Source organism: Falco punctatus (assembly GCF_963210335.1).
Source record: "Falco punctatus genome assembly, chromosome: 11".
Lineage (NCBI taxonomy): Eukaryota > Metazoa > Chordata > Aves > Falconiformes > Falconidae > Falco > Falco punctatus.
Genome location: NC_137591.1, coordinates 6882893 through 6910330, shown reverse-complemented (window position 1 = coordinate 6910330; position 27438 = coordinate 6882893). Strand labels below are relative to the sequence as shown.

Here is a 27438-nt window from a genome sequence, read left to right as displayed (position 1 = left end):
GGATTTACCTGGGGCAGCCATATCCAGCACAAGGGTTCAGTGTCACAGTGACCTCCTAAATCCTAACCAAATTTATTAGAGAGGTTGCACTTTGGGTGATTTTGTGAACTAGTCTAAGCTTTGGGCTAATAGAACACGTAAAAGACTGGACAGAGTCACGTATTAGATTGGCTCCAGAAGCTCACGAACAGATTTGTTTCCTCCAAGGCCACAGACTGGCTGCAAACTACTCAGAAGGTAGTTGTCTTCGGCTATTTTTAGGGCTGGGTATCCAGATTTTCTTTAGGAAATGCATGCCAATCTTCAGCAAAAAGTCAATAAAAGAACTAATCTTTGCAGAATAACCAGATTGTGACAACCCTGCATGTGGATGTCTGACACCAGCACCATCCCCTTTAATGAATACATTTCAGCACTGACAGCCACCAGAAAATCCCAGCATGGAGGCAGCAGCCCCCTTTGATGGAGCCTAGCAGCAGGCAGGCACAGCCCTGGACCCAAGCTACCTAACACCACTACCAGTCTGGCCTTTTTGAAAACTAAATTAGGACCTACAAGTTTTAATTGCCAGGGCCTCTGTTTCAGATTCAAATACAACTGGATTTTCTGTTCAATAAGCAGTCTAGACTTTCAGATTCTTACTGTTTTTTTGTCCTCCAACAGTGAAATCAGAATCCCATACATGCTTATTTTCTGAGACTACTGCAATTTTAGCATCCTTGCATTTTTCTCCCCTTTGCCTTGCTGAGTAGGTATCTGTATCACAGAATCCAAGTTTGAAAACATCCCATACCCCTGAATCACTTTTACTACGGGAGACACAGACAAATCCTGAAGATCCCTGGAGAAAAGGCGGCTCCAGAAGAACTTATTGCTGCCTTTCAATATATGAAGTGACTTACAAGAAAGATGGAGAGAGACTTTTTAGCAGGACCTGTAGTGATAGGACAAAAGGTAATGGTTTTAAACTAAAAGACGGTAGATTTAGATTAGATACAAGGAAGAAATTATTTACTGTGAGGGTGGTGAGACACTGGACCAGGTTGCCCCAAGAAGTTATGGATGCCTCATCCCCAGAAATGTTCAAGGCCAGGCTAGATGAGGCTTTGAGCAACCTGACCTAGTGAAAGATGTTCCTGCCCATAGCAGGGGGGTTGGACTAGATAATATTTAAAGGTTCCTTCTGAGGCAAACAGTTCTACGATTCTATGATCACGTTCTCACAGCTGAGATATCTGAAGCTTGGAAAGAGGAATTTTTTATTTTTTTTTTTTTAACTGAAATACAGCAGCAATAATTGTCAGTTGAAAACAACATGTACTTTACGGATATCTAAGATTTGGTGTGTTTTTCTGTGTGTAGATCTCACAAATTACAAAACTCATTAAAACAGACAGAGCAATTGCAGCATCTGAAGAAGCGCTGCATTTAAGTAAGCAAACTTAATAGGCATCTGTCACAGTATAACCTGTAAACTCCAAAGAATAACAACTCTCATGATTTTAGGAGCGCACCTCCTTCCCACACTGATACGATCAGTTTTGTGACCGATACATTTTTTTATATAAACAACAGCTCAACCAAGAACAAAACAATTCACCCCCTCTGAATTTGGGCACAAAGAGGAAGCAGCAGGAAAATTATGCAGCCACGCCTTCCTTCCCAGCAAAGCGAAATACATGAAGTAGGACAGAAGGGATTTTGAAATGTCCTCCTCCTCGAACTCTTGCGCCAAGACAGGATCAAATGCCCTGAGTGCCATTCCTGACAGAAGTTTGTTCTTAAAATTTCCAGTGACAGACATAGCCCCTAAACAGTCCATACCACAGCTTCATTGTTACCACCCTTTGGACATTAAGGTCTAAATCTCCTTTACGGAAAATCTGAATGTCCAATACTAGTCTCAAAGTACTTCCTTGGAAAGAAGCTCCACTAGAAAGGTTACCTTGCATGTCTCTCCTGTGACAGACACCATTATTCACACTCCAAAATGCATTTTTCATCACTGTGATCACACTACATTTCTTCAGCAGTTGTTGACTACCTTACCTACTTAAATTAACAACAAAAAAGGATAGCACATAAATAACACTTCTTGCTTAGTCTTAATACCAACCTCTAGTATTTCATGAGCATCAAACTGCATCTGCAGGTCAGTAACAAAAAACTCCCAAGAATACACTTGACTTCTGTCAGTCTCATCCTTGGAATTACCATTTGCAGCTTCGATTCCTGCTACAAGAAACCACACATTTTCCAGTCCAAGCTAAACAGCTAACACAGATTAAAATGCAAGGGTTTGTGCCCAAGGGCTTGAATTAATCGTTTGAAATTAAGAGCTCCATCAGCCCATCACAAAAGGAGGACGTGTTCAGAACTTTACACAATCAGGACAAAAAAAAAAAAAAAAAAAAAAAAAAAAGTAGTAATGCATGGAGATCCTCTCTACCTACAGCTTAAGCACCCTAGCCAACACTGCAGCCCCATAATCAAAGGTTGCACTTCTGAAGGTCTCCAGGGCTGTGGAAGCCAGTCCGCACAGTCAAGGTGGACTAGTGAGGCCTCTAGCAAGCACATACCAAACTCCGTACAGGGGAGAGCAGATGAAGGCTCTTCTTTGCAGAGTAAGGAGAAGGAAAAACAGCTTGAAGAAATCAGATTTCCATGAGGAAATCCAGATCAATGGAATCAAAGAAAACAAAATAAATTCTTTACAGTCAAATAAGGTAGTTCATGGGAACAGTCACAAGCCTGAGACTTGGTACTGATGAAATGGTACCAATTTCATAGCCAGGGCAAAGCCTCTACTGCCAGAGAGGCATCACAGACACCAAGTCTGAGCCTCAAGGCAAATATTCCGGGATTAAAGCCAGAAACTGCCTAAAAACTGCTCCATCCAAACACAAACATCAGGTCTAGATCACCTCACAGCAGACTGACAAGCGTCCCTTGAGCCAACATGGGACAGCTGCACTTCACGGCTAAACAAAATTTCATCCAAATGTACATGAAAAAATATCTATTATGAGGGTAAAATATAATATGAAATCAAATCAGAGGAAGAAAAATGTCTGTGCTTTACAGAAAGATGAAAATTAAACATCTATCTACAGCACCATGTAAACCAATTAATACCCCATGCCAGAAACTCATCGCCTTCCTCTGATTCCGAACTGCATTTCTTATAGCAACTTTAAGTCCTGAACTTACCAGTCTACTTCTCTATAACAAAGACCAACAACGTAAGCAATAAATCTGCTCCCAGTTGCAATCTACCACCTTCATGGGTATTACAGGGGATTTCTGTATTGATTCCACTCTGCAGAGCACAACCAACTGCACCCCTGAAGCAGGTCAAATTTTTCATTATTCTGGAGCTTGTAAACATTGATAGATCTCATATTCTGGAAGTATCTCTCCTGTACAGCATCCACACGGAGCCAGGATCTGCCAGTGGCACCTCTATTCGCAGTATGGTATTCAGCCACTAGATGTCTGTGTTATTTATCTCGAATTTATCCCCGGTACTGGCAGAGACAAAGCTGCAACTCCAGTTTAGTGGAAGCCCAGTCTGTTTGTAAACTGGTATTGTAGAGACACAAGGATTACGTGACCATGCTGTTTTTCTGTCTGTTATACCTCTTGTTAATATCCACTAATCAAACCAGCTGATTAATTTCAATCAAGTCTGAAAACACGGTATAGGTCTCAAAGATTATTATCTTTATAGGAACTTACTCAGATTCAGAAAATGACAGCCTGTGTGAGAGCACTCTGAATTAGAATCCTCACGGAAGGAAAGCAAATCTCAGCCTTTGCACACATCCCGTTTGGTGGCAGTCAGCAATGCACTGACAACCCAATCAGAGTATCCATAGCTTCATACAGAGTACCTGGCTTTTTATGTTCTCTTGAAAGCAGGATGATAGAAATCTGGCCGACTGCTGGGGGCTAGGAGGGTGAAAATGCAGGTAAGACACACAGTATGTGGCTCAGATTTTATTAAGATGAGTGCCTATGGAAAGTCTTGTTCTGTATCTAACTGCAATTTTCTTCAATAAATGCCTCCTGATTAAGAAAAAAATCTAATCTCACCAATCTTCTCAACTATGAGCTAACAATGTATGACCAAATCAAACAAACCAAGCAAAAATAGAGACATACTTAAAAAATGAGAATGGAAGATTCAGGACTGAATTTCAAACCTACAATGAGAGCAGAAACTTAAAAGAGCCAAATTATTTTTAAATTTTGTGAAATGGAAAAGATTCATTCTGTGTTGATGTGTAATATAAAGACTATGCCTCCAGCCAGAGCCAGGGTGCTTAGAGACCTAAAGAAAAGCCAACAATTGTCTATGGCCAAACTTTGAAAGATTAAATTCTAAAACTTAATTAAAATATATAAAAATAATAATAAGAAGAAGAAGAAAAAAAAGCAGTAGCCTGAAACATTGCTAGGCTGGGTTTGGATTTGCATATGAGAATGCTTTAAAAAACACTCGCTAGCCATAATTAGTGGCATTAGTGTCATGGATTCATTGTGCTTTTCAGGTACTCATCTCAGAAAAATACTGAACAGGAGGTAATCAGATGAGGAATCAGACCAAAGTTTTGTATAATATATTGCAAAATACAAAAGTCAAATGACGTAGAAAGCCATTAGAAATCCTAAAAGCAACCTTGCTGTGAGTAATAAAAGTTGGAATGGAAAGATAGGGATTCTACTGAAGACTTAAGGAAACACCAAAATGGGATAGCTGGATAGCTCTGATTCCGTACCTGCCTGTTAAATATTTAGCACTTAAAACCCTGCTCCATCTCAAGCCAACATAAGCATTGATCAAAATATATTATTCCTACTTGAGAGGGAAGCAGTCAGAGTCTGAACTCACCCAACAGCTGTTTATTTTGTGACTTCTGCCACCATGCTTGCACCCTTTCTGCAGGAGGATTTTCAAGACAGAGAAAAAAACCCACATTTTTCCTCTGATTTTGGTCCTGCCAAAACAAGTCTGTAGAGAAGATTTTGTCACCACTCTGTTTGCAGATGTGGAGGTCAACATGGCACAAAGGCCACACAAACCTAAGCATGAGAATTAAGCAGGAAACAAGAACAAAGCTGTACTTCTTTGGGCCACATGTTCTTTTCTGTTCTGTCTAAACCTGGGACTACCAGCACAAATCACACTGGGCCACTTGACCTGAATTCCTGGCACCACTAGATCAGAGGGTAAGAGGAGAGTCCTCCTTTTGCCTTTTCTACAAAAGATGACAAGCATTAAAAAAAAAAAAAAAAAAAAAAAGTCAGATCAGACATTCAACAAAACCACCAAGTAGTACCCACCATGATGAAATGGAAAAACTGAATGTAAAATGTCCCATGACTATAGGACAGTCATGAGCCTAAGAGGAATGACTTGATAGGAATGCAATACTGTGCCAAAAACCTTTGGGAGAGAGAGAAGAGCACGAGCATTTGCCTCACATTGATGGAAAAACCAATGTCCTCACAGCTCCTGCATAAACCCACACCAGATGATCCCACAGGAGTAGCAGTGCTGCCTTAAAAATGTGAAAGCCACGAGTTCAAATTCTGACCGAGGATTAAATTGAACTTCTTACACTGACCAGTAACACATCAACACAACAACAGACACTGCAGAGGGCTCAGAGGTTAAATCAAGGTCTTGTCTACTCCGAAGATTAATGATCATATATCTGGAAACATCCCAGTGCCTTCAAAATCACTGTTAGCCTCAGACAGCTTTGGCTGCATCAGTTTTAAAGTTCAGCTCTTGGTGCTGATGATCAGCAGCTGACTTTCGAAATTGTAAGTGCCTTACAGCTTGCTGAGACTTTTCTGCCTCAGAGGTAAAAAGAAAATAAAATGTCCCAGCAGGTATTAAAGTATTACAGTGCCCCTTACAAGATCTTCCTGCTGTTGCTAACAGAAGGAAACAGTGCACTGCTCCCTCTCCTCCTTGCAGCAGCTGCTGTTGCATACGGGAAGCACTGTAGCACTTTGGTTTTTGCCAGTTCATCCAGTATCCTTGGAGCACAGCCCTGACAAGATATTAGAACATTTTGGAGGATTTCTTTGGAAAGAATCAAGGGAAAACTGAAACAGACTTTGAACTTTGCCAGCAACAGAAATTGTATATGCATAGCAGCCCTTTGCCATATTTATTGCTTCCTCTCTCTCTCGCAGCATCTGATAGATCACTGCATAAACTACTGGAAGTAATTGAGAGGAAGGAATTGAACATTCCTGTGCATCAGGCATGAGAGGGATTCATCCTGTATTGAGGATGAGAGGAAAGTCACTCAGATGACTCAGTTGTCAGGATGTCTTCCTAGTTATTGTGGTATTTAAAGAGAAGAAACATGCAGCCCTCAAACATGATTCTGCCAAAAGCGATAGGAAAATTAAAATCCTCAGAACCGAAGAGTGCCACGACCATGCAACCTCGGGAGAAAGAAAAAAAACCTCCGACCAGCATTTTGCAGAGACTTAGATTTCAGGTGATTCAAAATTGTGACTGCTGTTGCAAGATCAGCATTAATTTTGAAAATTAATTAGCTCTTCTGTGATTTTATTCTATACATGCCAAGAAAAGAACAAAATATTGATTGAGTGAGCTGCAGGTTTTATTTACATAAGAATCTGATTGCCAGGTTCGTTCTTATGCAAAGTGAAGACAGAAAGCTTTTTCAGCAGGCATTTAAAAAAAAAACCAGATCTAAAAATAACGTTATGCTTTGGCTTTACTTGTAAAATGCCTGAGAGTGCATATCCATGTTTCTTTCGTCAATAGTCACTATGCAACACAAGAACTAGATCAAGGAAATCCCTACAATTCCCATTGACTTCAAACTGGAGATGAGTTTGCTCAGAACTGCAACGTAACTGACCCCAACTCTGTAGCACTAAGATGAAAACAAGAAACCAGTATCCATTTCTGATTCACAGTTGAAAGCATACACCCAAAGAATCTCCCACTGTATTGCTTTGGATTTTTCCCCATACATGCACTCCTGTGAAGCTTTGAAAGCTTTTATTTTTTTAGTGCTATGTCTCCAGGTTCTTCCTTGAAGCTAGTTGTTTCTCATATCACATCTTTTTGAAGTTGTAAAAAACAAACATGTGTGCTGTACTGAACTAATGTCAGAAGGAATGACCTAGGAAAGTAATTTTTGAGAGACCTGTCCCCTCTGGAATGGAAGCAAATTGGTGGCCTTTGAAACACAGTAGATCAGCTGTCCAAGCCCTTGTCTATGAAAAAACAGACATACCTGAACAAAACGATGAGAGAAAGCACATCTGCATATAATATTGATCTGTTCTGTAATAAGTCAGATGTAACTTTTTGATTAAAAAAGTCTTCCTCAATTTAACAGCTTTTTGCATTTAATGCTTTTCAAAAACAAAACACTGCCTTTTTTGTAACAGCTATGCTGGGAGAAGCATGCAACCCTGTGTGATGTGATAAAACTGAGCAAAACCACATCTCCAGACCAAAAAGTGTTGTGAAGAACATTCTGTATTTTATAAAGCTAGCCCTAGGTCACTCTTAGCATACATCCATATTCATAATTCATATCCTTGTTCCTATCTGGTTATTTACAAAATCACATTTGCTCCTTCAACGGGCAGCATGGCACAAGGTAGCACAAAACAGAATGCAATTCTGGGATAATGGTGTAATTCTGCTTTCCCTGGGGTTTTGTTTGTTTTGTTGTGTATTTTTAAATTGCTATGCCTCAGGAGAATGGAGTGAAAAATCTCACGATCATTACTTCTTTGCAAACACTTCTGCTCATTTTGAAAAAGCTACAACACATTTCAGTGCAGAGTAAAAACTCAGCACTAAGCAGCTGAAATAAATTGAGAGCAAAACTTGCTTTCTAAAGTTCTCAGTGAAACATTTACTGATTAAATCTGGTATGAGATCTTGAAGTCCTCACTGGATACAGAAGATTGTTGGGGTATTTGCTGTTCGCCTACATAAAAAGAAAACAAGTGCACCCAGGGGTAAATCTTTGTAGCCAGAAACAGCCAGACATGCTGCAGTGCAGGCTTCCAGAACATCTGCTCTACAAATCTAATTATCTGTCATTGCACAGATGCAAAAACCACTGGAAATGTTAGCACCTAAGACACGGAGAGCCATGGAGATGATTAAGTCCCTTTAAAATGGACTTAAAAAAAAAAAAAGAAAAAAAGAAAAAGAAAGCCATGCAGAAATATTTCTGTACGCTAATGCACATTCTGTAAGTCAACAAAAAATTATCCCAGTTCATTCCAGTATGAGATAAGTCACATTCTCACAGCTGTCCCATAACGGGTGTTGACTTACTGCACTTTACACTCAGTTCTCAGTGGGATGATATGAAACTGTGGTACTATAATCTACTACAGTACAGCCAGTTTTTTAGGATTTGGCAGCTCCTTTTGAGTTGACAGTGCAACAACTTAATTTAGTCCTAACCTGCAGTAGAAATACCCAAGTCCTAAAGTCTAGTAAGAACATCATTTTCAGAAGGAAATGTTAAATCAAGCTCACTTTCTAATAGCTACAAGGGCACTAGTCCAGCTATTGGTGGACCTTTTCTGCAGATTCCTTCCTGAAACCTTATTACATGTGAAATTTGACAGAATTTTTAAATGGGTTTATACAAATGTGGCAAAGAAATTTATATAAATGAGGCTGAGATATGTGGCTGTACAAGAGTAGACAGCTTAAATCATTTAAGAAATGGTATCCACAAATCTCTTTGCTCAAGTGAAGACATCATTCTCTTTGTCTCTCAGGAACTCTATTTTATCTCATTGCTCTTGAATTTTCACTAACAGTCAAATGGCAAGCTGCCAAATAACTCACAGTTGGCTAGAAGCATGGTCACCTACAAGCTAATTGATGCCACAAAACTACCCTCCAGGACGCCATCTGGATTGCATGCAATATTCTTACTGGATTCAGAAGTTCGTCCCTCTCAACTTGAAAGCTGCTGCTCTTGACCAAATGCCAATTTGCTGATTTTGTTTGCAAGCACACATATTTAACTAAAATTTCCCTATCTCACAAGCAGGTAAATGGGTAAATCGAAAATGAGAGCTGAAGGAGCTAAGGAGCTTGTTAATGCAAACTTAGAAAGGCACCAATATAAAATAAAAAAAGGTATTTTATACGAAGCCCCTGCCCTTGCCTGAATAAATAGCCCACTTAGATCTAAGTACCCAGCATCTCTGGATGGCTAAACTGAGACTTCTTGTTTTCATTTTAAGAAACGAGCAGTTACTGAATAACTTAGGCCACAAAAGTAATACTTACCTGCCCCACTAATAGCCAAAAAGACATGCAGTTGCATCCTTCCAATTCTTGGCATTGACAGTGATAGTTTTCTGTATGCAAAGCCAGTTCCACAAGAAATAGCTACAATAAATCAATGCAAAGGTTTCCTGCTTTCCTGTGGTGCATCTGCTGCTTGACAAGTTTCAGTAACTGTGCTGTCAACCCATCAGACTTGGTCATGAAATGGGGAAAGCCACTCACCTTTACAGCATGACAGGTGGGATCAAACTAGCATCATCTGATGCTGGAAGACAGTTATCGACTCCCAAAGAACTGGTGAGGTCTCCATGATGCAGAATACATCATCACGATTATTGACAACACGCTGAGGCTAAGGAATGAACAGCCTCAGCACAAACAGCACTTCATTTCCAGATGAGGACTTCCTCTGATGACATTTGAGGTTAAGTTTACACAGTTTCTGTGGGTGAGGAGGGGAAAGCCTGCCACAGAGCCTGTTGAAACAGGGACGTTTTGTCAGGCTTTCAGCCTGCCTTTCCCATAACATCCTCTTTCTGCCCTTTATGGGTTCTCCATACTGGGCATATTTTCTGAACAGCCATCACACAAGCTTCATTTATTAAAACCACAAAATTCAGGCGCAGCTGAGTCTCTGGCTGATTCACCAGACCTTGCACAGGGGTGTCATTCTCAGCCCTGGTGACATTTTATTTCTCTTTTGGTTACCCTTGTCTTCCAGTGTCATTGCCCAATCAGGCATGCTTACTCTACAAGCTGTGTGCACAGGGAGGCACCTTTCCAGTGGACAACTGCAGATCTAACTGTCCAAAGCACCGAAATCACCCTTCAGCAGGCGTGGCTCTCACCTGCGTGCTCCCCCAGAATACAGCCCCTGAACACTGTCCCCAGAGGGGCTGCATGAAGCCTTTGTGAGCAAGGATCCTGGCAAGAGCAGTACTATTTCACTCTATAGTCACCTTTTGAGAAAAAACTTGGTAATACAATAGGGAGGACTAACTATGGCTACCTGCTCTCCATCTGGAGGAGAAGACAGAATCTGGAAAATGCAAAGGCAGCTTGACTCACTTATTCAGACATAATGCTGTTTGAACAAAAGTTCAACCTGGGAAAAGCTCATCAAAACAAATCTCCACCAAATTCATATAAACAAGTGCGCATCAGGGACAGAAACTTAAGAGTGCCTATTCACATTTGGAAATTCTTCCTGGCCATTTTCTGCAGTCAAACGAAAAATCTAATACCCTGGAAGTGTTTCAGTATTTATATATTACAGGAAAATCCTATTATTACTAGCTGCGGAATGGGTACTGAAAAAGCAGGATGTAAGTTACCACACTGTTTAACAGAATTAGAGAGGTTTACAGTGACTCACTAAATACTCTCACAGCAACAATAAACGCACTTTGAACTCAACAAGAGTTCTGTGTGCAATCTAATATCCTGCGGCTTAGCAGGAGAAACCATGTCTCCAAATGGTTCAGAGTTGGTTTTCTGGTTTTGTTTGGCTTTATCAGTTGAATAAATTGCACAATATCTAAAACAGAAGATGAACGTAGAAGTTTTTTTCCATAAGCAAGCGGACTAAAGCAATAATATTGAGGCTTTGCAAGCCATATCCAGGCCAGGATACGAGACTGTCAGGCAGGACAAGGAGCTTCAACTGGAGATACTCAAATCAAGCATTGGCAGGAGCATAGCCTACACACCACTTTGTGGGACTGAGAAACACCGCTCATTTCCCTTGGGTCCATCTCTGCTGTCATACGTAAGGTTGCAAGCTATGGGCCAAGTCTGGAGAAACCTTAGGTGCTGCAATGTTCATTGTCTAAGGCAGGATGAACACCAGCCACTGGCAAGTCAAAGCAACTGTGAGGATTCTTTTACTGTCATAAGCAGGCTCTCAGTACAATTTAAATATGTTAACCCTTGTGATTTCCTGCTCTTTTAGCCTTCCTGTGTTACACTTCAGATCTATGCACTGCACCTATACTCCACTGAGAACTCTGGGTCTTTCTGCTCCACAAAACAGAGACCTGTAGTTCAGCACATGAAGAATCTGCTTCAGCTGTATGAGTAACACACCATCTGTTGGAGTGAGCTCGGTCCCTTCCACAAAAAAGCAGAGCTGTAAATGCAGACTAAGGATCCTACCAGCAGGTGAGAGGGCAATTTTACAATCTCCAAATTGAAAGCAAGATCATACTTTGACTGGGGATATTACAAGCTAAAATATGCCTGTGATTGATCTTCCCTTTGGCTGGACACTGGAGAACACAGGCAAGAGAAGTACTGGATACAGACTGAATGAATAATCAATAAAAAATGGATGGCTTCTATTTTCATGGCTTGCCTATGGCAAGTCCTCACCTCACACAATGATGTAGCTGGGGGATATATGGGATCTGGAACACAATAAAACTGTATTTTCTTCTCCAAGGCACAATTACAGAGGAGTTAATTCTCATTTGGAACAAAACAGTGGTCCAAGCCCAGAAATTGCTGCCCACTCATCAAGCCTACTCTGCACGTAACTAGGTGGGAACTGACAACTTGACTGCGACCAAGGAGTAGTCATCAAATATGGTATCTCCCTAGCAAGCCTCCTCTTCTTCCTGCACACCTTTATTCCTGGCTGCAGTACTGCAGAAACCACTTCAATCTGTACCATTACTAAGCACACATCATGAACCAGGACTGATCTTGATTTTTTGTAGGTCCATACACTTCTGGAGGCTAAAAGTAACCAGGGTAATACCCTAGCAAAAACTGCTGCAGAAAACATTTTAAGTGAACAAAACAGGCCTGAAACCATTGATTTTTGAGCTTGAAAAGGTTCCTCATTGTCAGCTGTGAATGTTCATAACTGTGGAGGACAAAAAGAACCCTTGAAACACCATTTAAAAACAGGACGTTTCATGCAGTGTACTCTCATAACAACATTGCTCCCCTCACCATTATTGCACAAGGCATTATTTCACCTCAGGAGATAAAACGTACCCAAGGTAAAACTCTGCCTGGATGGGAGACAGTGTCCCTGTGTATACTGGAGGAGCCCCTGCCAGCACAGCTACGTGGGTACAGTCCCACAGAAAACCCTGACCAGGGCTCTTCTCTCAGCAGAACCACATGGACCACACAAACCTGTCTCCTTTCAGCCCTTCTGGGCCCACAGCAGCACTTTTTCCAGCTAAGAGACATCAGTCTCAACAGTGCTACACCAGCAGAGAGGTCAGGCCTGTGCTATGAAGCTGCAGGGCCAAGTTGTTAGTCAGCAATCTGAAATAACAGATCAGCATTTCCTCAGAGGCTTCTGCAGCAGCAAGATCAGGCTGAGCCATCAGGCAGACAAGATGTTTTCCTTATTCAAATTTCAGCATCAGGGAATGGTGCTGTCCATAGATTAAAGTAATAAGGAAACCCCACCAAACGCCACAATTAATTAGAGCAGAACACACAGCAAATATATTCCCCAAATCCCGAGACACGCATCATTTAATATTTTGATTTCTAACATTCTAACATAATGGAATGAAAGCCTCGATCTTCCAATTCATATCCAATGAGAAATACAATACTCTCTCTGTCACACACACAGAGCACTAACAGGTATGAATCTTCCCCCTCCCATCTACTGATAAGAATTTATCCAATGTAAGACAGTGAAACCACCATTCTTATATGTCAAACTGCTGTAAAAATCTCTGCTATTATAAAAGTGGAAAAAAAACCCCAACACAGTAACAGATAATCCCAGCTGATTACTGTAGAAAAATGACATTTACACATGCCCTTTTTCTATATTAGTCAAGCTGATGCACCAAAAAGCTTCATCTACAGGAAATCCACCCCCAACCAGCTCAAGGAATGACACCAGCTTTCAGGTGTACCAGTCACAAAAAAATAGCCACAATTTTTAAAGAAAAGGTTTAGGGAATTTTGGTTTGTTGTTCTAGGTCTCATCAGGCTTGTTCTTTCCCTCAAGAAACCTAATCCCACAAGACTTCAATAAAAACAAGCAGCAGGGAGAAAACCATATTCAAAAACAATACAGCAAGATTCTGCCCTAAACCAGTCATTGAATATGTTTCTAATGCCACATTCAAACTCACACTCCCCCACAGAAAGAAAAAAAAAAAAATCTTGTGGGAAGGGGGCAAATTCGGTCCTGTACTTGGCTGCCTTCCTCCCCCTCTGTGGTTTTCACTGCCAGAGAAGCATCTTTTTTGCACTCTAAAATTAACCCTGTGATATGATAATGAAGCCTGCACAACATGGTACAGAAAAGGAACCTGTTAGTAACAAAGATCACTTGCTGCTCAACCCTTACTATTATGGACAACCCACTGACAGCTATCCAGCTTGCATGAAGAAGGAAGGAAAGAAAACAGTCTCCTAAAAGGATATTTTGGTTTCAAGTTTACTTGAAACACTCCTACAGTGTGCTGAGCCGGCAGAGATTAAGGTGCCAGGGCAACAGCCCCATAAGCCAAGAACCCTGTCAACCCCAGCACAAACCTGACTCTTGCTGCAGGAAGGCAACATTTCCCATGGTGCTGAATACCTCAGTCCTGACCTTGCAAGCTGGAGGATCAGAACTGCTCAGTGATAGGTGATGGCTTTTGTTCTACGAATACACGTCTTCTGGGTTATCATTTGCCAATACACTTCACAGTACGCCCAACAATTTGGTGCGCAAATGCCATGAACTTAATTGGAGTCAACAGCAGGCAGGTGTGAAGCTCCACGTCAGCTCCAGTCTCTCCAGCACTGTCACCCTAGCAGCCTCAATCTGGATCTCAGTCTCAAAGTTTAAAAATACTGTAAATGAACTAAATAGATCTGGGCAGGGTGAACTTAGAAGCTTCTAGCCAACGGAAGTACATCTGTGCAGAAGCTATTAAGCCTTTCTACAAGTATTTGCACAAAATAAGGCTGGTTGTATTCACATGATTGTGTGCATAATCAAATGTGAAGAAATGCCTGCTGCTCTCTGCCAAGCTTTGCAGAGTCTGCTTCAATGCCTGAGCAAGAGAAGGTGTTAACAAAGGCTTTGTGCATTGCTGCTGAGGACAAGAACTCTGCAAAACAGGGCTATGAGAGTTAATGGCTAAACTCACGTGGAAGGACTTGAAGGAAAAGGATTCTAGCAAGACAATGAGATGCTGCGTGCAAGCCAGGGAAAGGCTCCACATTGCTCAGGCACATCCACAACCATGAAGAAAAATTAACTATGTTCTTTATCATTTCCCTCTAGAAGAGGGTGCCTGGATTTATACCACAGGCCTCAGGATTTCTCCCCTCTCTGCACCGACACTCTTTGAAGTACCATGCCATGATCCGAGTCCCTCCAGTCAAGAACTGGATGGATGTGATTCTTTTCAGCACCTGTCAATGCAGCTCCTTAATCCTTATTTAACTTCAGGGATCAACATGCACTGGCACCTTGGGCAAACATACATAACCCATTATTTTATAAAAAATAGGACAAAATCCTTTGTTAAAAAGCTCTTGTATAAAGGGGAACAGAAATCACCCAGTAAAGAGCAACTCCTTGAAGTAAAGAATACAATTTCATTACTCCAATGTGATCCTGGCAGAGATTGTTCCAGAACTTCCCTTTGAAACTCATTATTTATCATCCACCAAAGAATTGTGCCCATATAGGTTACCCCTTCTAAACTGTGTAACAAGTCCAGTGGGATCACCCAGTAGTACCCAGCTAATTTAAATGTTATCTGTTATTGCCATCAAGGTAAGGACACAGCCCTACTTATCAAGTTAGCAGAAATTAATATTGTTGCACAAGCTTAAGAGAGTTGTACAATCTAAATTGTACCTTTATAGTTTTACACAAGAAAGGAAAAAGGAAGACAGGCAGCAATAAAACATATAATTGCAAATCAAACCTCCCTAGTCATCTTGGTTATAGCCAGTCAAGGATATGTTTATCAAGGCAAGTGTGAACTAGTAATAAATCACTTCAACAGTCAGTGCTCAGATAACAGCAAGGTGTGGGCATGGAGGTAAAGAAGGTGTGGTGAGACAGTTTTGTCCATGAAACGGAAAGAACCTCTTTAGCAATGAAAAAATCTGTTGTGTGCAATCTCAAAACGGGGACTTCCAGCCAGCTGAAGAGGCGGCTGCAGTGATGACTGACCATACACATGCTGTGCTCTATTATAAGATGACTGTTTTGAAAAGCAAAAGGAATACAATGTTCCCCCTCAAAGACCTGTATTTTGTCTGTCTTTAATATCAAACACAAGTGATTCATTTGAAGTATCTTGCACTTGACCCAACACTAAAATTTTGAAACCGAGTTATCTCAACACTGGGATTTTTCTAAATATTTTAAAAACTGTGTATGTCAAAGGCAAAGACTAAGCCCTTGAGCAGTGATTTAATCCAAGGAACAGGATTATCTGTGTAAAACAATGTGATAATGAACCAGAAAACAAGAAATTGGGAACATTCTTCACGAGTCACTAATGTTCACGATGAGCTGCTGAATCACTATCCTGGTTTCAGCTGGGATGGAGTTAACTTTCTTCTCAGCAGCTAGTACAGTGCTGTGTTTTGGCTGTGATGTGAGAATAATGCTGATGACCGCACTGCACTGATTTTTTTAAGTTGTTGCTGGGTGATATTTATACTAAATCAAGGACTTTTCAGTTTCTTGGGCCCAGCCAGCGAGAGGGCTGGAGGGGCACAGGAAACTGGGAGGGGACAGAGCCAGGACAGCTGACCCAAGCTAGCCAAAGAGGTATTCCATACCATGGAACGGCATGCTCAGTATATGAACTGGGGGAAGAAGGGGGAATGTGGGGACATCCTGCATTATGGCATTTGCCTTCCCGAGTAACCGTTATGCATGATGGAGCCCTGCTGTCCTGGGGATGGCCAAACACCTGCCTGCCCATGGGAAGTAGTGAATGAATTCCTTGCTTTGCTTGCATGCATGGCTTTTGCTTTACCTATTGAACTGTTCTTATCTCAACCTTGAGTTTTACATTCCTTTCCAATTCTCCTCCCCACTCCTCTGGGTAGTGAGCAAGCGGCTGTGTGGTACTTGGTTGCCGGCTGGGGTTAAACCACGACAATCACTCTACAGCCTTGGGCAAAGGAAAACTTCTCTGAGCATCAGTTTTCACATCCTTAAGATATTATTTAGTTCATTTATATGGTGAAGATTTATAGAAAGCTTAACTGCTAACCAGCCACTAGTGGATGACAGCATAACACAACTACACTAACAAGAACAGAACCACTCAGTTACAGAGACAAGTAGTATATTTCTTGGCCTATATCAGTCAGCACTGACATTTGTTATCAAAGAAACTGGGGCATTTCTCTGTGTTTCTAAGTAGCTGCAGAGATGCAATTGTGATTCAGGATGAGCAGTCTACAGGAACAGTTGTAAGTTGACACCTGAAATTCTTAAATTCTCTGTGCAAGTGTATTCACTACTCCTGCTATCACTGATTTTCATGCTCTTAACTATTCCCTGGATCACACAGAGTAGCATCATATCTGAATGGAGTAAGTCTAGAAAATCCAGTAAGATTTATTGATTTACAATCACTGCTAAATCAGCAAGCCAAGCAGCTGGTATCATAGGAGCCACATGCCAGAGGAAAATGGAAAGATACCTATAGTGTTACTCATCTAGATCAATGAAAATAGAAAAAGCCTGAAAAGCCACTAAAGAAATTAATCACATTAACTTTATACATGGAAAGCAAAGACGGACAGAAAACCTCTACCGGGTAATGCACAACGGAAGAAAGACTCAGGATCAAAAGAAAATTTTAATTCACCCTTTGAAACGAAGCAAAATTTCACCTCAATGCACATCATACTACACATTACATCTCTAGGATGGAGGCATGAAAAAAAGTACAAGCCAAGACCAGTTAAAATACAAAACAAAGTTAAAATCTGGAATCAGAGCAGTTACCTAAACGATGAAAAAAGTAGTTAGGAGTTTAATATCAGTTGTACACACTAGTTTCTTCAACAATTATTTTTTTTAATTGCTAAAACTACACTATAGGCTACTTGGAAAGGGAGAGAAATCTACAACAAAACATTTCAAATTTAACCAAATTCAAGAGGAAATTTCCATCTATTTCAATAGATTTTAAATACACTTTTTCCCCTCTTTCAAGGTTTTGCTAGTAAAAGAAATCACACATACAAAAGCTACAGAAACCAAGCTAGAACTCCAGAAAAGATAAAGCAACTTACAGCAGACAAAATTCTCACCCAGGATGGACAAGATTCTGCAGCACTAATGAATTAGATTTTTAATTATATATCTATCTTTAAAAAGAAAAAGTAATCACAGCATAGACAGCAGTTGCCAAAAAGAGCCCTTCTGGTTCCACAAGTACAGGACTGTGCTCCTGCTGCCATGGAAACTGAGTCCCTGACTGCTCTGGTCCTGGTACAGTGCCACACATGCTCTCAAGCATTTAATAAATATTAATAATGCAAAAATAATGTTGATCTATCAGAAGCAGAACATCTAAAGATAAAAATTGGCAATAAAACTCACTTTACATGGCCGCAGCCCAAAGACTACTAGCCTTACTCTAAGTCAACTACAAATCCTGTTCTCCCCTAGTACTTGCTCTTGACATTAACTGTAAGGTTAAATTGACTGCTAGGCCTTAGCTTAAGACTGAAAAAAGCCAGGAAATCTGGAGGAAAACCTGAAACACTTCCACTAGCCTGACAGGTACCTCCGCAGTAAGCAGTATGGTTGTACTTATCGAGCACTGGATGCAGGTAAGAGACCTCATTTCTGTTCTTGGCTCTGCTGCTGGCTACTTGTACAAGCACAACTCACTCAGGGCCAGCTCCCACCTGCAGAGAACTATAACACCATTTATCCACCTCTTCATGAGAAGCAAGGCATAGGGCGGCCAGATCAGCCTCAGCTCTGGGAAGAAATCACAGTCCTTGCCAGGAACGGAACCACAAATCTACCACAGCATCATTATGAGGGCAAGACACAAAGAGAGACCAGAGATGGGAGCTCACAGCCTCTCTTTAACAATCTTCTGGTTTCTCTTAGGTTAAAATCTGGGGTTTGAAAATCCTTCAGTTTCATGGGTTTAGTTTTATTTTTCAACTAGCTTACAGCATTATTATAACTTTTAAAGTCTACAGTTTGGTATCTCTTGTATTTCAGTCAGAATTTTCCACAGAGCAGAAAACATGCATTAGTTTTATCACAGGGCCTTTTACCCCCTTCCTTTCCCTTATGGCTATCTAAATATTAATAATTTTAACAGGAAATAGAGTTAAAAAAACTACATTCATCATTTTCATTCCCTCACAGGCACCGTAAAATAGTGTAGGCTTCCCTTTAGCTAAAACCAGCTGTCTGAACTGGAAGCAGAGTACACTGGAGCAGGCAGACTACTTTTCTACCTATGACATGCCATTGCATAAGAAAACAAATAGCAAAACAAATCCTCATCCCCATCACTCACACTCAGCTTACTGATTTGTTTTCCCGGGCAAAGCAAAAGAAGAGAAAATGACATCTTACGGCATTTTATAAGTCATGTAACGACACTGAAAAGCAAAGCTGAGCAGTAATGTGCTTTGGGAACATCTTTGCAATTACCAGGGAAAAGCTGCAGGTAAATGGGAAAGTTGTAGAGACAAAAAGGACTCTGAGAAGCAACAGTACAAGGACTAGGAGAACTTCACACCAAATCCAGTCTACCAGAAACATCTCTCTAATACAACATCACAGCCTCTGAGGCACATCAAAGACATGGTAAATTTGCCGATGATTTTAAAAAGCTGGTGCCATTAAAAAAGGTGGCAGAAACAAAAGCTGGGTGTCTGCTCTGTTAGAAACAGCGAAGAGAATCATTAATTGTCAGACATCTTCAGGTGTTAGAGAACATTTAATGGTCCTTTAGATGGACAACGGAGTCAAGAAAACTCATTATTTCTAGCACAGGCCATCTCTTAGTCTAGGCGTGTCAGATAAATGCATTCACCAACACATTACACTTGGTTTCTCCGTTCTCATAATTGCAATTTGTTCATTTGAATTAGTCTCTAAACATTTTCTGATTAATATTAAATTATCCTAAGTATTTTCCACTCTAACATCATCCAATAATAAAACACGTCTCAAACCTGTGCTAATATTGGGTCTATAACATTGCAGACAAAGTGGTCTACATTTACTTTTATCTTTTTATACATTAAAATGCTCTGGATGAAGCTTGCCCACCTTGGCTCAAAATGTGGAATATGTTTATACCCTCTGAAAGGACAGCTCTGAGCTCTTTGATAAACAAACCAAGTGACAGTGGGTTTTGACTGCACTTTTGTAATTTTCTTCTTTAACTTAATCATTATTTTCAGTCTTTCCATTCTCCTTGACCTCAGGAAAGCTTTTCAGATCACAGCTTGTTCCTGTAACTGTATGTAGAGCAACACTTGTGCTTTCTTGCTGTAACAGAGCAGCACTCCATAAAATCAAGTACTCTTCCCTCTGTACCTGCGTAATGCCCACAGTGGCTATTCCACGCACCCAGGTTCCCTTCTGTGTCTCTTCAGTGGTCATATTGCGGTTCTCTCTATATATCTTTCCCAGATCATGAGCAGGAGTGACAGAAAAACACAACCTCCTGGAAAGCAGTTAGTATCTAGAAATAATAAAACTCCTCAAGCGAATGTGCCAGGAAATGAGGAAATGGAGAACATATTTCCCACATATACTTCATGCTTGAATTTCTACATAAAGGATGCAGCACAGGGAAGGTAACCCACACCCAAGAAATATACAAGTTAGTTTTCTCAGAGCAGACAACAAGAATATAACGAAAAAATGAAGATAAGCAAATAACATTCACTGTGGAACACAAGAGATCAGTAAACTGGTTTTGAACCTAGCTTGCACATTATATACAGTGCAGACCAGGACAGGCAGGCAACAGGCACACAGGCAAGCAAACAAGCCCTATCTCTCTGCACCACTCTTTCCAGTGCTTCCAGTTTTGGCATGAGCATGTAAGCTGGCCACGCAACTCACGAACTATCACAGACATACTCAAGAGCATATGACCATGCACATGTCGATGAAACCTAAAACTTCCACATGGTGATGTACACATATCAAAGATACACCAGCATCTCAAGAGTAACATGCAGCTGTCACTCAGCACAGAGAATACTGTCTTACCACTGAACATTAAGAAAAATTAGAGCAACGGATAACAGAGGACAAAAAATTTATAGAATAGATGTAGCAATTGTGACCGCTTGCTGTCTCACCTTGCCATGTCCCAAAATGTGCAAGCATGGCACACCATTACACTTCCGTGTTTCAAAGCCACTCAGGCCACATTTAACTCTTCACAGGATCCAGATTTTAGTTCTCAAACAGGCTTTTCATGTACTTTTATTCCCAAATTCCAGCTCTAGTGAAACTTGAACTGAAAAGCAAGGAGACTATCAGGCTGCCTCCTGGGCTTTCACAAAGGCAGCAGGAGACCAACTCTCTGCAGATTCTTTATGCACAAAGCCAGCAGGAGAACAGCGGTCTCTCCTCCTGCCAATAGTAAGGGAGGCATGTCTCGGCTATACAGTCACACACTGAGGCCCCAAGGCAGGGCAAGGGCTGATGCAGGAAGAAGTTTGCAGATGCCACCTGTTTACCCTGAACTACAGATGCATAGGAACAGTCTTTGAAACAGTAACTTTCTCCAGACTGCACCTCATACCTGAAGCAGCCTCAATCCTGCCCAGTATAAAATACCCCTATGAACAGTACTCACCAGCAAGCAACACCACAGAAAGGATCCCAATACAAAGATGGAAAATAGAGCTGTAAAAAAGAAATAGTAATTCTGCATTTGGCTGTGTCCCCCTGCAGGCAGGTATACAAAGCTGAAACAGCCTTGCAGCTTGTGTTTCATTTAAGGGAACTGGTTAAGCTACTGCTTGCTTTTTGCAGCTGTACTCTTTGCCCCATTTAAGGATTAATCAACAATGAAACATTCAAACAGAGGTCTTCCAGTCTCTTTTACCCACCCTCAGGTCTGGGTTAAGATAATGTGAACCCTACTTGCCACAGAAAAATAAAATCCTATCAAACACAACCATCAAACTAAGAGCTCTTATTTTATGTTAAAACTATTGTGTCTGGCTACAATTTGAAAATTCTTCTTTGTTTTCTGCTGGCAGCAGTGCCAAACAAGAAGAAACTTGCAAAACTGGGCAAACAAGAGCCACTCCCCCATCAAAGCAGCTCTCTAGGATTTTCCATTCTGGGCAATGTGTCACACAGCAGTAGGCACCCTGGGCACACAGCCTGCGGGCCCAAAGGCTGACCTGGCCCTGCAGCATCCACCTACCCTGACGGCGACATAGAAAAAAACTCAACCCACATTCTGAGTATCTCAGCAAAGAGTGATCTTTGCCAAAACACTGGTCTTCATAAAATGGACATTTTTCTCACTATAAAAATAGCTTTGGTGGTTTATAATATTGCTGCTGTACCGTTAAGGACAAGTCTTGATGACTGTGTATCTGCAAATATTCTCCAAAATAGGTTATAAATTGTGTTGACTTTCCAGAGTTTCCTGAGAGGAAAAAAACATCACTTGCTTGTACAGGGAAGGAGTAAAATGCATCTAAACAATGTTCAAAACTGCCCTAGAGCCCTGCTCTCATTGTATGGATCACATACAGTGTGGATCATGACAGTACAAGCTGTAAATTTTGACTGGGTTTTTGTCTTGTCAGGCCTATGCAAACTGGATTGAGCTCAAGTAAATAATTTTGCATAAAGCAGAGTCATTAATCTTATACAGATTTAAACCCTGTAATAGCTAGCCAAAATTTCTAATTCCAGAGCTTAAGACTTGATTTCCCCAGCAGCTCAAACACCAGAACTTTCACTATTTTGCTCCTATGAGTTTAGTTTCCTTTTAGTAGATACATAGGAACATTTTAAGGAACTTCTTTTTCTTTTCTTTCCTAGAAAACACTAACTTTCTGAAAACATGAGAGAATAGAGGCATCTTCACATTTAAGCAACCAGCTTTATGCGTTTCATCATATATATACAGCTTTATATATTTCCACCATGCACACAAATTTTTACCTCCTCTTCCTCTTTTGTTAACACTTCACAAGCCACATGTCTACAGACAAATGAGCACTGCCTCCCTTCTTCCTCGTAGTCTCCTTTGCTACAGTTCTTTTGCTACCAGGATTTGTTTCCTTTTACCTCTTGTAAGGCAGTAACTATATTCATACTTGCTACCTACATGTATTTGGTTCCTTTTTTGCCTTTCCCCAACAGACGAGGCACTTTCTACAATCCCTGTTTTCCTGCTCTTCCATAAATCCTCAGCGCTTTGTCTTCATACTGTGAGAGTCATCTATTTTTTCTGTTGGTCCTCTGACTGTTTTAAATCATCAACACTACTTAAAGAACTTGCTAATACTGAAGTATGCAATATGAATTATGAACCATATGTAGAACCGATACTTGCTCAAATGAGGAAGACCAAGAAGGGACGATGTTTCAACTTTAAAGATGCTTCCTGGAATATGCTAAAACTCTGAAGATAACTGAAACCAAAAAGATATACATACTCTAGTCTGTATTGCAGTGGGTACCTTACAAAAATAACCAATGCCTAATAATTCAAACAGTGCAAGCAACAAATCTCAATTCTCTAACATGCACCTAGTCTCTACTGCCTGTTACCATAAGTGAGCTATGTGGCCAGAGCGCTCATAAATTCTGCCTTTGTCAGCAAAATCAGTTGAAGAAAATGTGTTAAACGTGTTTTTTTTTTCTTAAAGAAGAAAAACAAACTGGATTCCTTTCATTTCATTCATTTCCCACAAGTAAAACCTCTGAAGTCAACTGCCAAGAATTTGGCCCTATATTATAAGGAGGTTACTGAGCAACCTAGGATAAACTTACACACCTTACAAACCAGTACCAAGTAATCTGAATTGTGTAACAGCTCAGATCATTACTTTTTCATGCTTCAGTTCCTACACCTGCCATATTAACTCACACATCAATCCTATGGCAGGTAACTTGAATGGCCAACTACGACAGAAAAGAATTACTGAACAGAAAGCAAATTCCAAGATGATGATACAGGATGATTACCAAGACGCCTTCCTTAGAGTCTAAAATTCCTTCAAAAAAGCCAAATTATACTAGCAAAGCCCTAAAGGAAGTGGGAGAAAAAACCCCGAAACATAGAAAAAAAACCCAAAAATGTCAGTCTTAGCAAAGATGGCTTCTAGTAGGAAGCACATGGAGTACTGCCAGAAAAATTATCTCCTTCCAGAACTATTTAAGACACTCTTGGTTACAAAATCTTCCAGTGTATATAGACCGTCTACTGCAAGGACAAGCTTGTTTCATAAACCAGTTTTTAACACAGATGAAGACCATCCTTTTCTTCAACAAGGGATGACATACAGAAACAGCAATGAGCTATTACAAATATGTTATAAACTCTGGAAAAGTGCATCAGCAAGTAATTACAAGGATTATCAGGGTATGTGCCAGTACTTACTACCAGCAGCCTACCTGCATATTCTTCTCCCTCTCTGTCACCACTCTAGCATGCTGAGTTTTCCAGAACAGTTTCTTCCATTGCGTACGTTCATAAGATAGTTTTTAAATTAATATCTGTTTATTACAGCAGTGATAACAGAGGTGATATCTAGAAGCAAAAACATGTGGAACATATTCTTTCACCCACTGAGTATAACTTGAAACATTACATACGCTGAAAAGCAGTATGCATTTTTAAAAGAAAACAGTGTTCAGAACAATATAAGTGAGAAAAATGTGTGTGAAAAAATGTGATGTAGATGTCTCTGCTGGAGAAGCAACTGCAAAGTCAATATATATATGAACTAAATTAACAGTCCATAAGTAATTTCTGTAGTGTGTTCACCAATCAATAATATGCGAAGTTCAGATTAAAGCAAAGAACACTTTCTGATGTCTCCACATCCAAAAATTCTTTTTCCTCACATCTCAAAAGTCACCATTCTACCACAATTTAGCCATCACATTTTTACCACCCCCAAACCCAACAACTGTAAAAACTCTCTGAAATAAAACTAAGCCAGATGCAATTATCCATCTAACCATCCCAACACAGCACAATTCACAAAGAGCTGACATTCAACGGGGTATTGTTTTACACCCTCTTTTCTGACAGAATGCTTAGAGGGCAGATCACAAGTTGGCGAGGGCGGGGGGGGGTAGAAGGCAGCCCAGAAGCTCAGATACTGACCCACCCACTCATGCCAGGCAAGGAGCTCAAGCCACAAACCTATTCTTCAATGTGGAGTGTGGGGTGCACAATCTGTTCCTCAAAGTGCTACTCTAGCCATGATCCCAAAACAGCTCCCAAAGCACAGCCCATAGGCTGCCTGCAGCTCACTGAGCCTTTGTACAACAGCGCACAGAGGGACTTTCAAATAGGAGGCTTCAAGAATACCAATACCAGCCTGCTCAGAGACTGCTGGCACTTCTACAGGTTAGTGTCTCTCTCTGGAAACTCGAACACTTACAAGAAAACTTGCCCCAGTTATGACTACGCACAACTCCAAGCTAGTTCTCAGTCAGCCGTGGCTTCCTGAGTCTTCTGTAATTTGAAACATTCCAAATCTAAGTTACCTCTAACTAGTGCAAATGTAATTCCTGCATAAACCATTTCTACATCTGAATTAAGTAATGCTGCTAACTCCTCGGATCATAAACTTAGGCATATATAAAGCCCTATCAAGTCATCTGAATACAAACCCACCCAAAATAAATCTTATGTTTTACGTTATAACATTGAGATGTTTCCCATGAACAAGAGTTTGGGAATCCCTGCTCTCTCTAAACGGATCTATATAGACTTCACTCTAAGCATCACCTGACAGATTTATCAGTGAAGCTGTAAACAGAATAGTCACATCCTGAAAAAAACACATAGCCAGCGACTTTTCTTGATACATTCTCTAGGTGTATGAACTTTCAAGAGTTCATTCAGTGAATTATAGCCTGATGCACATTCAATGTCTATTATCTTACAGAAATAATTCAAGACACTTGCTACAATATTTGCAACTTAAAACTTAAAGACAAGTATCTTTTATTTGGAGACTTGGGCTCTAGAACTTCTTTTACAGAGGCTTCTTACACGCCATGGTTGAGACAAATTCTCCTAGGCTGTAAGCAAAATAACAGGGAGGTAATAACAGCACAACCCTACAAACAATCCAAAGTTTACTGGGTGCCACTCACATGCACAAGGGCCATACCACAGAAGAAGGCAAGACTGCCATCTTCTCAGGACTGAAAGTATAGATCTCCTTGCTCTCTCTTCCCTTACACCACCAGGTAAGCAGTCAGTGTTACGTGGCTGACAATGCAAAGCATCACTACTTGTTCATCTCCCTTCTCATCATGACTGCAAATATATATATATAAACACAAAACTGACACCAACCATCTTGTAGGATACTCGAAAGCAGCGTTTCACAGGAGCAGCTGTCACTGGCCCTTAGCACTGCCTCCCCCTGCGTTAAACATCGCTCCCAACTGCCCTGAGGGCACAAACTGTGCCGTCCGCGTTAGGCGCTCTGAGCATAAGGGCTGCTGGAGGCGAGGGCGAAACCTCACCGGTGTCCCCGGCCGAGTCAGCGCGGCCGGCAGCGAGCAGCCGCGTCACGGATCTGCTGCTCCCGGCAGCCAATCAGCGCCGGAGCCGGGGACGGCGCGACTTCATTCATTCATTCATAAAAAAGAGGCGCAGCGCAGCTGGGAAGCGCGCCCTTCCAGGCTCGGCGCGGGGAGGGCCGTGTCCCCGGCTCCCCGCCCCACCGTGCCCGGGGCCGGACACTCACGGCAATCCGCCTCGTCGCTGTTATCCGAGCAGTCGTCGTCCTCGTCGCATTTCCAGATGGCAGGGATGCACCGCTCGTTCCGGCACTGGAACTGGTCCTCCTCGCACTCCTTGACGGCGCCTGCGAGACACGGGGCCGCGCCTGGGTCAGCGGGGCGCGCTCCCACGCGAGGCGGCGGGGGCATCGCGGGGCCGCCTCGCCGCCCAGCCCCGCCGCGCACCGGCCGCCCAGAGCACCGGGAGCTGCCGGCCGAGGGTGGGGGGGCTGGGGCTGGGCTCGCCAGGGCACAGCGGCTCGGTGCGGGGCTGGGGGAGACGTGCCTCCGCGGGAGGACGGCAGTGATCCCGAAGCTGCTTTGTGCAGGATAAAAGGGACCGTTCCCGTGCTTCCCCGCATTGTTTTAAAGGCGCGGGGGGAGAGGAGCCTGGGAATGGAAGACGGTTAAACCCGAAATGCAAAAGACAAAGAAAAATTATGAAGCACTGCGATGCTGGGAGCTCCTGCGCGTCCGTTACCGGTGCGAAACGCGCAGACACCTGAGGACGCGGGGGGGTAACAGGCACCAGCGCCGTCCCGGGAAAAGGGAACTGACCCAACTAAAGTTGGGGGCGAGGGGGTGGGGTGGGTGGGGAGGCGGGACAGCACGGAGCAAATCTGCTTTGCAGACACGGTGCAGCGCCGCTTTGATGAGGCACAAATCCCCTCAGAAAGGGATTAAAGGTGGCAGCTCCTGTCACCAGTGGGCGGGTTGCATTCGCCGGCTACAGAGCGCGCCCGGCCCCCGCAGGTCGCAACCCCCGAGCGCGCCCGGCCCCTCCGCAGATCCCAAACTCGCGCGGGGCACCGGGGCGAGTGGGCGCCCGGGCAGGAGGGTCGCTCGCCCCCTCCCCGGGAGCACCGCGGCGAGGCTCGCACTTGCCGCGGCCGCCCCGGCGCTGAGGGACAGCCGCCGGGCCGCGCCGGACCCACCTTTGCCGAGGTGCAGCTTCAGCAGCAGCAGCTGGAGGAGCAGCAGCCGAGCGAGCGCTGGCCGGCACATGGTGCTCGCTCCCTCGGTGGCAGTGTGCGGGGTGCGCGCTGCCGGCGCGCCGCTCGCTGCCCCGTGCCGACTGCGGCCGGCGCCGCCCCCGCCCCGCCGCGCGCCGCCGCCGCGCCGTGACGCGCCCCGCTGGGCGGGCCCC

General features: G+C 42.3%; 1 protein-coding gene across 3 annotated transcripts in view; it reads right to left on the bottom strand.

Annotated features, from left to right (window-relative positions):
* Positions 1–27408, bottom strand: part of LRP8 (LDL receptor related protein 8) — a 194496-nt gene extending 167088 nt beyond the window's left edge. The window contains exons 1-2 of one of the 3 annotated variants that reach the window (XM_080406255.1): positions 27227–27408; positions 26258–26377 (exon numbers count right to left, since the gene is read on the bottom strand). In XM_080406255.1, coding sequence (XP_080262381.1) covers positions 26258–26377; positions 27227–27296 — 190 coding nt within the window. In that variant the 5' untranslated portion in view covers positions 27297–27408. Of the gene's footprint in view, positions 1–9334; positions 9534–26257; positions 26378–27226 lie in introns of those variants that run through there. The other 2 variants (XM_080406254.1, XM_080406256.1) reach the window with 2 other exon arrangements.
* Positions 27409–27438: the final 30 nt, after the last annotated feature.